This window comes from Peromyscus leucopus, chromosome 12 (genome assembly GCF_004664715.2).
Source record: "Peromyscus leucopus breed LL Stock chromosome 12, UCI_PerLeu_2.1, whole genome shotgun sequence".
NCBI lineage: Eukaryota > Metazoa > Chordata > Mammalia > Rodentia > Cricetidae > Peromyscus > Peromyscus leucopus.
Window position 1 is genome coordinate 77636463 of NC_051073.1, and position 16345 is coordinate 77652807.

At 46.9% G+C, this 16345-nt stretch overlaps 1 protein-coding gene across 3 annotated transcripts in view; it reads left to right on the forward strand.

The window, feature by feature from the left end:
* Klhl6 (kelch like family member 6) overlaps positions 1 to 10754 on the forward strand; it is a 34222-nt gene extending 23468 nt beyond the window's left edge. For 2 of the 3 annotated variants that reach the window (XM_028857578.2, XM_028857579.2), the window contains exons 4-7: positions 1029 to 1266; positions 6644 to 6846; positions 7856 to 8069; positions 9301 to 10754. In XM_028857578.2, the coding sequence (XP_028713411.1) occupies positions 1029 to 1266; positions 6644 to 6846; positions 7856 to 8069; positions 9301 to 9602 (957 nt within the window). In that variant the 3' untranslated portion in view covers positions 9603 to 10754. Of the gene's footprint in view, positions 1 to 1028; positions 1267 to 6643; positions 6847 to 7855; positions 8190 to 9300 lie in introns of all 3 variants that reach the window. The other variant, XM_037209904.1, reaches the window with a different exon arrangement.
* Positions 10755 to 16345: the final 5591 nt, after the last annotated feature.

The window sequence follows — 16345 nt, forward strand, 5'->3', positions numbered from 1 at the left end:
TAGTGTTTCCCAAGATCACTTGCAGATGGAGGAGAGCAGGAGACAAATAACGGTTGGACTCCCAGATAAAGGCCCCTCTTCCTTCTACTAGGGAATGTTAGTAGCATCAGTGAGCATCTCCATAAACTCATCACTGTAATATTATATAGTGGGCTTGGCCTAGGGCTTGGTGTATAGTGACTATTAGAACACAGACCCTCTTACTGCTTCTTCCCCCCCCCCCCCAAATAAGCCTCCCATGTCCCCAGCTGTCTTTCTCGGACAAACAGTTGGTAAAGAAAAAAAAAAAGCATTCTGTGCTACAGACTGGTAGGCCCTCCCCCTTGTACCAGCAGGACAAGCTTCTGGTCCTTCCTTCTGCCTGCTCCATGACCCTTGGCAGGTAGGATAGGACAGACTGTAGTGCCTGTGTGGAGCTTGCCTAGCTCCTGAACATCCATGAATCAGAAACACCTTTTCTTCTTGGGATTTGAAGCAAAGACTCTCTGTCTTTGTCTCCCCAACCCCTCATAACACACTCACACACACACTCATTCTCTCTCTCCCAATAAAGACCTTCTGAAGGGTGATGTGTGACAGCTCCTCCCCATGGGCCTGCCACCCTAGTCTTCCTTTTTCACATTATGGCAATAGGTATTGAGTAAATGTTAACTTTGACTTTCATTCCACGAGTTCAGGTTTCAGAGCAGGCAGTAGAGAAGAGGCAGGAAGTGCATTTGATGGCAAATAGACCTTTGTCTTACAGCAGCAACAAAAATGACAGGTAACAGTTTATTCGGTACCTGTTACACAGCAGGCCCTGGGTCAACACATTCGTGAATTATGCCATTTAATACGACAAACCCACTGGGTAGTTAGCATCAAAAGCCGTTGCACAGAGGATGAAACCATGGTCAAGGAGAAGTCACGAGGCCAACAATGGTAGAGGTGGGGATTGGGACCCGCCTTATGTGGTTCCACAGCCTAAGCTCAGCACTAACTATCGTGCTGTGTTCCCTCTGCCCACACGTCCTCTCCTTGATTTCTAGATTATTTCAGAGCGTACCAAGCCCAGGATGCACGAGTTCCAGTCTGAGGTGTTCATGATTATTGGCGGCTGTACCAAAGAGGAACGATTTGTGGCAGAGGTAACCTGCCTGGATCCCCTGAGGCGCAGTCGTCTGGAGGTGGCCAAGCTTCCACTGACAGAGCACGAGCTGGAGAGTGAGAATAAGAAGTGGGTGGAGTTTGCCTGTGTGACATTAAAAAACGAGGTCTACATCTCAGGTAAGTGGGAGGCTGGGATCAAAGCAGTCCCCTGATAGCATCCTACACTTCCCTAAATGGAAACCAACCAACTGCCCTGCAAGAATGTCTGAGTTCACTGTGGTCTAGCTCTGTGGGTCAGGATATGGGACCAGGAGCGTAGGTGGTCTTGTCCTGGAGAAAACATTATCACTTAATAAATACTGATATGTGAGCAGCACAGACAGCTCCAGCCCTCATGGAGGAACAAAAATGAGAGTAATGTCAGGGCTTGTTCAGTCTATTGTAGGCGCCGGGCACTGATCTGGGTATACAGCTAGTAATGAAATGTCTTATCCTGCCATAAACCCAACCTTCCCAAATTTCTTAGACATTCTATGATACATGTCTACTGAAGTAATATGAATACGTATTCATTTTCATTGCTAACTTAATCATTAACAGTTCTTTGTGCTCGCCTTCTCCTTAGATGTGAAGTTCCATGAGCGTTAACACACTCTCTCTCTTACCTAGCAGTGAAGATGCTCAGTAGATGTTTGTTAATTACACAGTCGCTATCATCTTTAGAACTTAGTAGGTAAACCAACGGCATGCAATTACCAGTCACAGCGGGGGAGGCCAGATGATGAAGTAGGAGAAAACGGGGCTCAGAGAGGTTCTGGAAGGTAATGTAGATCCTGGTACTGGACAGGATCACCATCTAGGGCTAAGCCCAGTCCTTCTCACTCATATCCAAAGGAAGACACAAACATTCCCTTCCTAATCCTATGTATTTGTGTCCTCCAGAGGGTAACGTTAGCTGTTTCTCCAGTTCTGTTCTTAATATTAATTAGGCTATAAGTTTCTTTTTACTACAGAAATACTATATGATTTGAACAATACAGAGAATAGAAAGTAAAATATGGCAGTTTTTCGGTTCCACGATAATTCCCCATGTTTTCATAAAATATTTTTATATTCTATTGGGATAAGTAATACTAGCTATTTTTAACAAGTCCTAAGTCCCATCTAATGAATGAACACAGGGGTATGTGGGAGTGGTGGGGTCAGGAGGCCATCACTCAACTTAGGCATTCAGGGGCTCGGGTTCCCTCTGACTTGTGATTCTGCCATCTCCCACATGTGGCCTGAAAGAGAAGACACATTTATTCCACAAAGCCATGGCCTGCAAAGGCCACAAATAGTCCACGGGCGTGAGCCAACAGTGTGCTCTTCTTTCCCAGAATAGATGTGGGGTTGGCAATGTCCTTTAGTTACTTGTCCAGGAAGGAAGGTTTGGTAATCAGAATTGATCTCTGCCACTGCACATGTATTTGCTGTTTGTAATCTACTTGAAAAAAAAATACTCTAGCAGACATTTGCACACACATAGTTTCTGCCCTTGTGGAAAGACTCCTAGAAGTGGTCATAAGGTAAGTGAGTGCAGAATTTGTCAGTTGTTATATTGTCCTCTACAAAGATTATACATTTTAGCCAGGTGGCGGTGGCACACGCCTTAAATCCCAGCACTCGGGAGGCAGAGCCAGGCAGATCTCTGTGAGTTCGAGGCCAGCTTGCAGCCTGCTTTACAGAGGGAGATCTGGGACAGGCACCAAAACTAAACAGAGAAACCCTGTCTCAAAAACAAAAACAAAAACAAACACAAACAAACAAACAAACACCAGATTACACCTTTTGTAGCTCAACCAGTGCCCATTTTCTACATCCTTAATAACAGTTGTTATCACCAATTATTTCTGATGTAATAAACTAAATATATACATTTACACTCTTGTATCTTTAGTGGTGTTGGGTTGATTTTCATAGAATACTGGCTAACTGGATTTATTTTTAAATATGTCTGCTCAAACTCTTTGGCTGTTTTTCTATTGCTTCGTGTTTGTCTTTTATTTACTAACTTTTTGCATTCCTTGTTAAATATCCTTTGCTTTGTGGTGTAAATACTTCCCCTTCAGGTGGTGGCTGTCTTTTACCTTTGATTTGTATTTTCACAACAACTTTCTTTGCTGTGAGATTCTAATTTCACGTCATGTTCTCCAAATCACTGAGTTAGTCTCCTGCATCCTCTAGTTACTCCCCCAAGTCACATTGGGAAGTTGTTTAAATTATAAAGTGACATTGCTATATCTAACTTGTCTCCAAATGGTCAACTGCTAAATAACATTTAATAATTTCTATATATTTGAGTTGGTTTCGGTATTCAATTTTAATTGGTCAGTTTATCTAATCCTGGACTCGCACTATTTTCATTTTTAATGCTTTCAGTATATTTTCATATTTGGTAACGGAAGCCTTTCTCCATTCTGCTTTTCCCAAAAGTCCTTCTGGCAGTGGCGGAACAATTGCCTGGCATGTGCTCCCTCACCTGCACCAGAGAGAACCTTTCCCCGTGAACCTTAGAATTGTAGCGTTCCCTAAACACTCTTAAGAGAGCCGAGGACACAAACACCCGAGGGGCCTGGACAGCGGTCACAGCAGCTCTCCTCATCTCTGCATGCAATATGCTTTCCAGACTAACCAGGTGTTAAGTCACTAAGGAAAACATAGCGCTTGTTCTCTTTTAATAAAGATCTCGTTGAAGGTTTTCATGGTGCTTTCTAATCTCCAGTGCCACCCAAATGGAATCACTATCACGATGTCTTAAGTAGAGACCTCTGAAAAGCACAAAGACAAATGCTCAAGGCGTGTGAGCACAGCCCCTCCACAGTCATGGGAGCAAACGGTGACACCCACCAAACTCGGGGACACAGTCTAGACGCCAAGGAGCCAGGCTTGGCCACACCTATACCCAGGAAGCCAATTAAACATCAGTTAATAGTAAAAGCTAAGTAAAACACCCAAATTAATAGTAAAAAGCAGAAAGAGGCGATTTATTCAGTGAGGCCACATTGGAAAGAGGGACAAAGGTGATCCAGCGACCCTGCTCAAGTTCATATCTTCGGCCCCAAACTAAAGCTACAGGCTTTTGACTTGATTTGCTTTGTTGAGACAGTGTCTCACTAAGTAGCCCTGGCAGCCTTGGAACTCTCTGTGTAGACCAGGTTGGCTTCAAATTCATAGAGATTCCGAACCACCTCTGCTTTCGGAGTGCTGGGATTAAAGAGATGGTACCACCGTACTGGTGAGATGAACATGAATAGAGGCCCAAGGACATGGTACTGAGCAGCCAGCACTAAGGACCACTAAGGTGTGGTCCTGCCCATCCATAACCCACCCCTTGGCGGGGCTTCAGTCTGACCTGACAAGGTTGTCTGAAAAGTTGCTAGAACTCTGTGGAATCTCTTTGTGGCAGACACGTTCTCCTCCCAGCCAGTGCTTCGCTCTCATCCTTTTTCATCTTCCAATGTGAGATTCCTGGAGAAATTCTCATTTCTGGGTTCCATGGTTTCATTTCAGTAGTAAGAGAGGTTGAGGGGCACAAATGTCTCTTCAGAGTAGCTTCATTCTTGCCATGCGGTTACATCGTGCCATTGCTCTCTATTTCAGAGAGAGAGAGGGAGAGGGAGGGGGAGGGAGAGGGAGACGGAGAGGGAGGGAGGGAGGGAGGGAGGGGGAAGGAGGGGGGAGGGAGGGAGGTTGGGTGGGCAATCTTGAAGGACTGTTGAAAGCATCTGTAAAAATTCACAAGCATGTGCCTTTGACCTAGACATCATAATTTTGTGTTCTAAGAGAGTTGTAAAGAAAACATTGGCCATTTTCCTCTCAAATGATCAATTGTAAGCATTTCATATTTCCATAATAAAAATTAATTAAAAAATAGGACAAGGCCCACTGCCATCTAGGGCTGCAGGAATGGGTTCCTTTGCTTTGCCAGCTGAAGAAGTAAAAGGCAGGAAGGACTGCTATGAGAAATCTTAGGGAGCCCCAGAAGAGCCACCTGATGGCACCCAGGAAGACTGTTCTCTCTTTGGGGGTCCTTAAAAAGATTTTCAGAATGGACTCAAATGAAGCTCAAGGTCATTAAACAGTTAATTAGAGTTGAAAAGAAAAAGCCAGGAGAGGAAAGCTGTAACTCTTGCAGCTGCCTGGAACCCAGGAGAGAAAAACAAAAGTCACACTGCTTTGGATAAGACAGCATGGAGGTCAGCCAGCTGGGCACAAGCAGCTCTGAGGCTGGGGGTGGGGGTGGGGGGTAGGGGTTGGGGGTAGGGGCTGGGGGTTGGGGTTGGGGGGTGGGGGGTGGGGGTGGGGGATGGGGATTGGGGATTGGGGTTTGGGGATTGGGGGTTGGGGATTGGGGGTTGGGGGTTGGGGGTTGGAGGTAGGGGTTGGGGATTGGGGGTTGGGGATTGGGGGTTGGGGGTTGGGGGTTGGGGGTTGGGGGTTGGGGTAGGGGTGGGGGTTGGGGGTTGGGGGTGGGGGTTGGGGGTTGGGGGTAGGGGTTGGGGGTTGGGGGTGGGGGAATGCCTTTAGAAAGAGTGTGGATTCCCAAAGCATTGGTTAGGGAGTTTAAACCATGTTAAAGTTCTGGCCTGCATTTGCCAGAAAAAGACAGGAGAAAAAAACCAGCAATCGTCGGCCCTGAGAAAGGCACAGAGGCAGCCCCACCTAAGGGTGGTCCAGCGCAGGGGGCTGCCTGACTCAGGGAGGGCACTAGGGTGGGAATTCTGGGAAGGAAAAGGCACATTGTCTTAAGGTGGACCTGCCTTCCTGGGAGGATCGCCAGGCCCGATTCCGGCCTGTCCCACTGGATTAACCCTTAAGAGGAGGCAAAGGCTTGTCTCCACCTAGAGGTAGATTCCACTCTTTGTACTACTCACTCTTTTACATAGATTGAAGATGGAAGTGAAAATGATGTTGTAAGATCTCTTGGTAATTTCTTCCACACTGTTGCTGCTTCTATTTTTTTTTTTTTTTTGTTAGAACATAAACTACCTTCTAACTTCCTGGCTGTCAAGGCCTATCTTGCTCAGCCTTGCTCTCTGCTTCTTGGGGTCACAAACACTGGATTAGACTCTCTTTGGCTCCAACCCATCCAGACTGACGTCACTGAAGCCTTCTCTGGGTCCTTTCACTTGGTTGGGCACCCTTCCTGAGCTTTAGAGGCACAGCTCACCCTCCCAGCCTTTGTGGTTACCGCTCACCCTCCCAGCTTTTGTGGCACAGCCCACCATTCTGCTTTTGTGGCACAGCCCACCATCCTGCTTTTGTGGCACAGCCCACCATCCCAGCTTTTGTGGCACAGCCCACCATTCTGCTTTTGTGGCATAGCCCACACTCCTAGCTTTTGTGGCTTCTCATTCTTTTGAGTTTGTTTTGTTTTTCCTTCCAGAACATCAAGATTTGCCCTATCTCCCCTTAGCTGAGACTCAGCTGAAGACTTAGTACTTTTAGAGTTTGGAGAACGCTGGGGGAAAACATCTGCTTGATGTTTTTAAATGCTTTGTATCTCTTGTAGGTGGCAAAGAAACACAGCATGATGTTTGGAAATATAATTCTTCAATCAACAAATGGATTCAGATAGAATATTTAAACATAGGCCGCTGGAGGCATAAGATGGTCGTATTGGGTGGCAAAGTCTATGTAATTGGGGGCTTTGACGGCTTACAAAGGATCAACAATGTGGAGACTTACGACCCCTTCCACAACTGCTGGTCAGAGGTATGGAAGATTGTTTCTGTGAGTAATTTCAGAGCTTAAACAACAACAACAAAACAAAAACCCTGCCTATGGTGGTGGCTAGTGATTGGTCACTTTGCTCCTATAAATCATCTTCCTGGCTCTGAGCTTCTCCCTTCCTAGGAGCCATGAGTCAACATTACTGATCCAGTTCCAGTAATAGCGTTCTTCCAAGTGGCAGGGCTCTGTGTGGCCATTGTCCTGTGCTAGCGAGAGCCCCAGACAAGGAGGGAGGCTGAGCCTACTCTAAGATGGTTAACTCCCTTGGTCGCATGTCCTGGCCCAGAATCTGTCTCCTCAGACTCCTTCTGTCTACCCCCTCTTCATACCAGAAGCCCGAGGATCCATTTCCTCCACCTTTTGTGAACCCAGGGTCATTTGGTTATAATTAGAAGTCAGGGTGTGTTTATTTTCTCCTTAATGACGAGCCATTTACAGGCCTTTGTGCAAGTCTCTAGCAAAGCTACCTCTGGTTAAAAACTGCCCCAGGATCAGAAAACAACCTTATCACCAGCGTTTCCAGACCATTCTCAAGTGCAGATTTCCTTTCTTATGGTCAGAGCTTGTTCCAGCTTCAGAAAGTTTAAAACGTGGTCACTGTAAGCACAAGGGAAGGATATCATCATGTTGCCATGACATTCCCCACAGATTCACCAGCATATGCGCATAATCTTAAACCGACATTGGCCCCTAGTAACTGACCACTGAATGACTATGAATATGCTGGCTTCGTGTGCACAGACATTTAGTCTGGCCTGTATCTCTCCTTCCCTGAGAGCTGGGCTCTGGCGTAAACAAGCAGGAGCAGCTCGGACACAGCTTGCTCCAGGCTTCCTAGAGCCTGTAGAGACAGTGGGTTTTGTTTCTCTCTGCATTTTATTGGGAGCCATGGCTTGGTCATTTCTGTCGAAGCATGCCCAAGTATGTGTTCTGTGAGCTTCTCCCACAATCTGAGCAGTGCACCGACTTCTTGTGCCCTCTGCCGCTGCAGGCCGCACCCCTCCTTGTCCATGTCAGTTCCTTTGCGGCTGCTAGCCACAAGAAGAAGCTGTATGTCATTGGAGGAGGACCCAATGGGAAGCTGGCCACAGACAAGACTCAGTGTTATGATCCTTCGACCAATAAATGGGTTTTGAAGTCGGCCATGCCAGTAGAGGCTAAATGCATCAATGCAGTGAGTTTCCAGGATCACATCTATGTTGTTGGTGAGTCAGTGATGACTTCTTACATCTGTAGCCACTCGCCCCCGTGGCCACCTGGGAGACAAGATACTATCGTTTTCAGAATGCCTGGGTGATGTGGATAAGGCTGGAAAGGAAGAGAAGGTGGGTTTGGACCAGACCTTGTTGGGATTTCCCTTGAAGTCCGGGAGGTAGAAACAGGCACACAAAGCATGGAAGCTGTAGTCCGCAGAGGAGGCCAGAGGTCAGGAGTGAAGTTGTTTTGCAAACACGGCAAATACACAGAAATTGAAGCATGCCCTGTAACAAGTGCTCAGCAAATAGGAAACATTCGTATGTTTTAGTTTACATAATGGGAATGAATGTTCCTCTCCTGCTTGGTTTTAGGGGCCTAGAAAATGTACTCGGTTGAGAGGAAGCCTTGGCCAGCAAGACCACAGCTGGCATGTGATTGTTAAAGACTGGTGATTCAGTCCCGCCCATTCCTTAGGATTACCAGGAAGCACTCTATAAAATTACAATAGCCAGGCCTATGGCAGGCATGTGAAATGAGGAGGGGAAGAGGGGTCTCTGGGAATAGTACAACTGTGTTCTTTAAAACTCCAGCTGATGTTAATGTGCAGCCACGATAGAGAACTACTGATTCAAGAGATGCCAGAATACAAATAGTTTCGGTCCGTGATTAATCAGGGCCAATCAGCGAAGGCATTGAGGGGTAAAACACTGGGATGCACTGTAGAAAACGAAGCTCTGCCTTGCTTCAGGTCTCTTGAAGTTTTGCTTGTGGTCAGGCTCCCAAAGGTTTCAAAAGTCCAGTAACAGGATGGGCCTGCTAGGTCGATGTCTTCGATCTATGTAATCTCTAAAGAGATGCTGTTCCTAGTTAATGCCCGATTAATGACGTTTATGAACCGCCTCTGCGCATGATCCTTGTGTTACTTTAAAAACACTGTGGTTTTAGTGCTTAGGGTCACCCGAGGCATCAGCTGGGCTTCCTCCAGGGAGCCAGTCTTAAGGTGTGCTTTGCAGCTGTGCTACATCAGGCATCTTTTCGAACCAGATTCCCACCTGGTCAGAACTTAAAGGAGATGAGGTTTCTCCCACATTACTAACCTGGGGGGTCCATTCTGGCTTTCTGGGAAGAAAGCCGCCAGTCTACTGTTTTCTCTGGTGAGGTGGTAGAGCTGGCCTAATCGGAAGTAGAACTCTGATGATTAGTGAGAAAAGACCCAGCGTGCCTGTTGGTTCCTTGCAGGCGGTGCCATGCGAGCGCTCTATGCCTACAGCCCCCTGGAAGACAGCTGGTGCCTGGTGACGCAGCTCAGTCACGAGCGGGCCAGCTGTGGCATCGCGCCCTGCAACAACAAGCTCTATGTCACCGGCGGGAGGGACGAGAAGAACGAGGTCATCGCCACCGTGCTCTGCTGGGACCCTGAGGCTCAGAAGCTGACGGAGGAATGTGTCCTGCCGCGCGGCGTGTCCCACCACGGCAGCGTCACCATCAGGAAGTCGTATACCCACATCCGGCGGGTTGTGCCGGGGGCCATGTCTGTGTGACTGCCAGGGGACCCCCAAGGAGGTGCCCTCGGAGCCTCTGAGCTCTGATTCGGCACCCTGGCTTGCTCAGGTCCCTTGTTGAGCCTTAGGCTTGGCTTGGATTCAGCACCCTGGCTTGCTCAGGTCCCTTGCGAGCCTTAGGCTTGGCTTGGGTTTAAGGCTTATCGTGGGGGCACCTTATGAGACCAGCTGGGAATGCTTGTGTGACCTACCTACCTCAGGATGAAGGGTAATGTTTAACATTCCATACATGCCTACTCGCCCTGGCCTGTGCCAGCCACTCATCCATGGTAATTCGCTGAACTGTGGTAATGACCTGCTGCGGGATAGTATCACGCCTGCCTTAGAGGTGAAGAAAAGGAATTTCAGGCAGGTCAGCTTTCACCAGGTCACTCAGAGAGCAAGCAGCTAAGCCAGAATAAACCCCAGGTCTTTCCATGTCAGTCGGCGTCTCTCACACCACACGGCTGAACTCGGGAAAACTGAAAGCCAACCCTAAACTTGGCTGGTGTCTCCTTCTGGCAGCGTGGCTGAAGACAAGGGAATAATGGAGTTTTCCTGTGCTGTCCTCCTTTTATTCCTTGTCCGTAGGAGACACTGGTCTTGGAGCCTTTTGGGGCCGCTGGTCAAGAGCATCTCCGACGATCTCCCACCGGACATGTCTGCTGGGACTAGTCTGGGAAGGCCCATTTGTTTTGAAAAAGGCGAAAGACATGTCTCGTTTCCCCCACATCGTAACTGTTGTTTTTGACTACAGGATGTGTGTGCCATTTTGGACTAGAACTATCACGGCCAGTTAGTGGCTGGGAGTGGCTGGCTCCGTGGATACAGCTCTTGCTGTACAAGCCTGAAGACCAGTGTTAGGAGCCTAGAGCCCACGTGGAAGCTGAGCAGGCATGGCTGCTTGCCGTCCCAGTGTTTGGAGCAGACCCAGGGCTTCCCTAGAGCAAGCTGGGCAGGTCAGTCAGTCAGGAGACCGTGTCTGTGAATGAAAACCGAGTGTGATTGCCTGGAAGAGGGCTCAGCCGTGGAAAGTGGGGAATGACTGAGGAAGTCATTTGATGTCAACTTGGGGTCTTCACACTTGTGAACACACACCCACACCACATACACATTAAAAAAATAAAATTGAATTAAAAATTTTAAAACGTTTTTGAAGTATTACCTTACCTTCTCAATGGTTTGGTGTCCTGGCCTCTCAGGGTGCAAATACTGTTTTGTGTTTTCTCTCCCCAGCTCTCGGGAACACCTTCAGACTACTGGCCACGCCTTCTAAACAGTGCTCCATTATCCAAGATGCCTTATTCTCATGGTAGAAGTTCTCTTTGTAGAGTTGCACTTCATGTCAGAGGGTCATACTGTGCTCAAACCTCAGCAGTTTGAGAAGTTAGTGGAATTAGAGTTGATAGTGAATTTAATTTTTATTAAAAAGTTATGTCTAGAAGAAACTACTGTTTAAACTAGGTTTTGAAACCTTGGAAATTCCAGTTATTTCTACTTGTACCTAGATTTTTGAGGATAAACAAATCACATCAGTGTGTGCATTGCTCTATCTTCTCGTTAAGCATGACAGTTCTGCTCCTGGCTATGGGATGGAAGATGGGACAATACCTTTGTATGTTCTTTCTTCTCCATGTTCATACATTAGGAACACATTGTCACTCATGAGCACTAACCACATCCACAGTATTCTCAACTGAAACAGTTTGCTCTAGTTCAACTCAACAAGTATTCATGGAGTCTTCCATGCTTGTTGAGATTCAGGTCTGACTAGTGAACGACGACGAATCCCTTCCCTAGAGACACTCAAAAAATAAGTAAAAGGCTCACCAGACAATATTCTAATTCACCCTTTCCTTGAGTTAACTGAAAGTGAGAGGTGCATGAACTCATGAGGCTGCATCCATGTTTTGGCTGCCTTCTGTGGGTCCCTTCTGGAATCTAGGCATTAAGGTTGGCTAGTCGAGTTGCTTATGTGATTCTCTCTGAGCTTGACGGTGGAATCCATTTGTGAGCACAGGAAAAGTCAATCTGGTCCAAAGACCGGTCCAGGGAAGAGCTGCTGAAGAGCAAATGCCATGACAACATTATCAGCATGTACAGAGGGTTCTCCCTCAGACCTCTGGAGAGCTGGTGTCCACCTTTAGATGAGATTGATCAGTACACAGTTCTCAGTTTGTAGCACACTGAGGAGGTACGGACTTTGAATCCGACTTACAGATCTCACTCAAAGCAGAGGTCTTGAGTATCAGGACTAGTTCAGAATTCATAGGAGCTCCTAAGGAAGGACTGTATGATTTTTATACTACCAGAAAAGCATGTGAATTGTAGCAAAGTCACAGGTAGTTGTTTGTACTCAAGAAACAAGGATCCTCAGGAGTGCACGGGAGTGGGAACACACATTCTTGTGAAAAAGATTTAGCCTTCTACATTTGAAGCTGCCCAGCTCATGAAAAAAGAAAAAAATCATTGTCACTCTGAGTACAATTTGTAGAGCAATCAGGGTTTGGGTTTCCAGGTGTCAGAGGTGTGGGCATGGCTCTCAAAGGCAGGCACTAAGGCGTTCAGGTTCTTGTGCCTCTTTCCGGTGAATCCTACAGAGACATGTGAATGGTTGCCGGAAAAGAGCTGGCTTGTTAAGGGGAGATACAGAAAGGCCTGGAGTGTGCCTGGAGGGTGACCTGCCTCCAAGAGTGCTGGAAGGGAGAGAAGGGCTGGAGTGAGGGCTCCAGGGAGCTAGTACCATAGTGGGTGTCACCCAAGTTCACACAACACAGGTTTTCCCCAGCATGCTTGCTTGGCTGAATGAAGTTAGACCAAAGGCTTTTCCCTGATGTCAGCCTTTGTTAATCTTTGGAATTTCCTCCTATACTGTTTTCCTGCCACATCCGTACTAACCGGGTTTCTTTTCTAAGCGGTCTCATTGCTCTTTTGTTTTGATAAAATAGCACATTGTGATAAATACACCATGACCCAAATGAACTTCTTTTAGCTTACAGTTCCAAAGGAAGTCTTTTATGGTGAGGAGGCATGGCACAGGTAACCAGAACCAGAAGCTGAGAATCCCATCTTTAACCACAAACACAGAAAAGAGAGTGGGAAAGGCTATGAACTCACAAAGCCTATCCATTGATGTACTTTCTCCAGCTAGGCTACACCACCTCTCCAAATAGTGCCGCCAGCTTGGAGACCAAGTGTTCAAATACCTGGCGGAGCCTATGGGGGGGTATTTCTTACTTAAACTGCCACAGAAGGCAAAACCCAAACCAAAATAAAACAAAACCCCCAAACATTAATAACGAAATTCTACCAAAATCATCAGCAGGTTAACTATTCTAACCTACATTACCACTATGGGGAGAGCCGTAGTACCCCAGGTCTCAATGAGGATGCCACAGGACATTCAGTATTGCAGTCTACATGCTGAAGCAGATCCCGAGTAGCCGAGCATCCCTGATAGAGAGGAGGTGGAGGTCAGCAGCTAAGGATGAGGGTATGGAAAAACAAAGATTCTGGAGTTTGTGAGCATGCTTGCAAGAGGAAAAGGGAATGAGGACTAGGTTTTCCAAGCAAGGAAGCAAAGAAGGGATCCAATGTTGAGACTTGAGGCATGAGTCCGAGCAAGATCAGCAAGCAGGCAATTTGCTGTGGGGCCTTTGAGTTCCCTGGTTGTCTCTTCATCCCAGTGGATCCAGAGAGTAGGGCCAATTCTTTGATGGAGCAGAGTGTTGTGGAATATTAGTTTAAGATGTGTTATGTTTGTTTATGCAGTGGGGTGTTTGTTTAATGGTGCAAAAATGTATTGCATTCTTCTATGTTACATTTGTTTAATTCTGTAAAGCTGTGTTTGCCTGTCTAAAACAGCTGATTGGTCTAATAAAGAGCCGAATAGCCAATGGCTAGGCAGGAGAAAGGATAGGTGGGGCTGCCATGCAGAGAGAATAAATAGGAGGAGAAATCTAGGAGAAGAGGAAGGAGTGAGAAAAGGAAGAGAGTAGGACACCAGGGGCCAGCCAGTCAGCCATACAGCCAGCCATGGAGTAAGAAATAAAGAAAGATATATAGAATGAAGAATGGTAAAAGCCCAGAGGCAAAACATAGTTAAAGAGAAATGGAATAATTTAAGTTAGAAAAGCTGGCTAGAAACAAGCCAAGCTAAGACCAGGCATTCATAAATAAGAATAAGTCTCCATGGGAGCTGGGTGGTGGACCCCCAAAGAGAAAGAAAACAGAAACAAATAAACAAACAAAACAAAACTACAGTAGAGTCTATAGATGAAGTTAAGGGGTCATAGTGACCAAGTCATGAGCTAAATTCACCAAAATCCCACCACGTTCTCTTCTTAGTGTTCATTTACTCTGTTCTCAGTGGCTTCAGGAAACAAGCACATATAATCTGCCCGTGGACTCAAAGCAAACTCTGCTATCAGGGAAATAAAACTGTCTGGGTAAACACAGCTTTGCTATTTCTACCTGTCCTGATGAGAAAGGAAAACAGCAAAGGAAGAATTTCCACCAGCCTGGCAGCCCTTAGTTCATTCCTTCATTCAGTCAAGCATGCTCTGAAAAACCCACATCATATGACCTTAGAGTTGGATGACTCATAAAAAGTTGTTGGAGACCTCACCCCAGCCCTTCTCTTCCTTCTAGCCCAGGATACCCCAAATTCTATGTTCCAATGAGAAAGAAGTTTCCTAATTTTTACAGAACAAAGAAATTCATAAATCAAGGCAAGGTTAACATACATGGGTGGGTACGTCAGAGAGACAGTCACAGCAAGATGGGAGATTTTTCTATAGACCTCAGATGCTCTGCAGATGTTCTTAGATTCTGAGTTGGTGGAAGCTAGTGGTCTGCTAAGTTAATAGATTTCACAAGGTTTAAAATCTATTTGTCACAGGACATTAGTTAGGGCACAGAGTGGGACAAAGGATGGCTGCTCTAGGCAGTGAAGCTAGCCCAAGATCAGGTAGTCAGCTCTGGACCGGCATCATTCCAACCCCTTCATATTGCTGTGATTTTAATCAGTTTCTTTTCAGGAATTCTTGTTCATAGTGACGAGTACATGGTCAAGACAGCAGCGGCCGAAGCACTAATGTCTTAAAAGGCTCAAGGACACTGGGAACACTCCGGAAAGACGACACACTGATAACATCTGCAGGCAGTTAGAACCCCGCCCCCAAGCTCCCGATAAGAGGGTCAACCAACCGATCTCTGTTGATACTATACAACGTGAGACTGCAGGACCAGATCTGCAGATGGAATCTTCCCCCCAAAAGTCCCCTCTTTGCCCTGTAAAAGCTCAAGCCCCTGCACAGTCTCCACACCCGCAGAGACCACTGCCCTTCATGTTCTAATTAAGGACGATCCACTTCTGAAGAGGTTGCTCTCCTTTTTTTTTGTTTTTTGAAACAGGGTTTCTCTGTGTAGCTTTGCGCCTTTCCTGAAACTCACGCTGCAGCCCAGGCTGGCCTCAAACTCACAGAGATCTGCCTGCCTCTGCCTCCTGAGTGCTGGGTTTAAAGGCGTGCGCCACCACCGCCCGGACCTTTGTTTTCTTGTTGCCTTGAACAACCCCAGTCTAACATTTGGTTTCAAAACCTGGGAGGTGTTTTGGAGTCCTGCACCCCAGCCCTTCCCTCCCGTCAACACTTTCTCTCTTTCCCCCTTTCCTGATACCCATCTGGTCAACAGTGTGGCTGGTCACCAGCTTATGAGGGCCTGAACAGCCAACAGTTCCACCTGAAACTTCTGGGCTTTTGTGGCCTTTATTGACCTCAGATGTGAAAGTCTCATCTGGGGTTTTGTTGGTGTGCTGCATAAACTCGGTTTGTGTTCTTCTCCTAATCTGCCTCCTCCCTTCCCCTCTCCCATTTTTCCCCCTTTCCCTCTCTTTCAGTATCTACCAATCTCCAGAACAGAGACCCCTGCTCTTTGTCTCTCAGACTGCGTCCACCACAAACTCACTGGGAAAACAAGGCTCAGCCAATGTCTAGAGGTGTCCAGACCAAGGCTGGAACCCCAGGAGTTCCTCATCTTTTCCCACCTGGTGTCAGCAAGCGGGGGACGCCCTCTTGTGCAAACCAGGCTCATTCTTCCAGCTGCTGTCTGAACCTAGGTGGTGACTGTGAAACGTCTGTAGCCTCTCTTGCCTTCTGAGATGGGGTCCAAATCGTCAGTGCCGAGGGACACCTTTTTGACAGGCCTCAAATCAAACCCTGAAGCTTTAGATCTCATTGGCCTTGGACTCATGACTTAGGCTGCTCTCCTTCCATATCTGGCTCGAATATCAATGAGATAATGGCCATACCTGGCCTGAATTAGGAATTTTTGATTTCTAAATCCTCACAGACTTCATCAGGCAAAATGGCAAATGGTCTGAAGTCCCCTCTGCCCAAACTTCCTTTGCCCAAGATTTCAGTCCTGCCTGTAGCCTACCTCTCTGTCATTCTTGGTCCATCCCACTCATGTGAATATAGGAAATCCTTAACTACCCCATGCCACACACCAAGAGGGAATTTATGGTCTTTCTGGGCCTCTTCAAATTTTCTAAATCTGGATTCCTAAGTTAGGGATCTTTAATTGCCCATCCCCACCAAAGGGTCAATCAGGGAACTTCTCTCCTCTTCCTCCTCTGTCCTTAATACTACTGACAATTGAAAACAGTCTCTGTCTAGAGTCTTTACCCTCCCACTCCCAGACCCTTCCTGGCTATTCTTTCTCTTTTTACATTACCCAGGGCC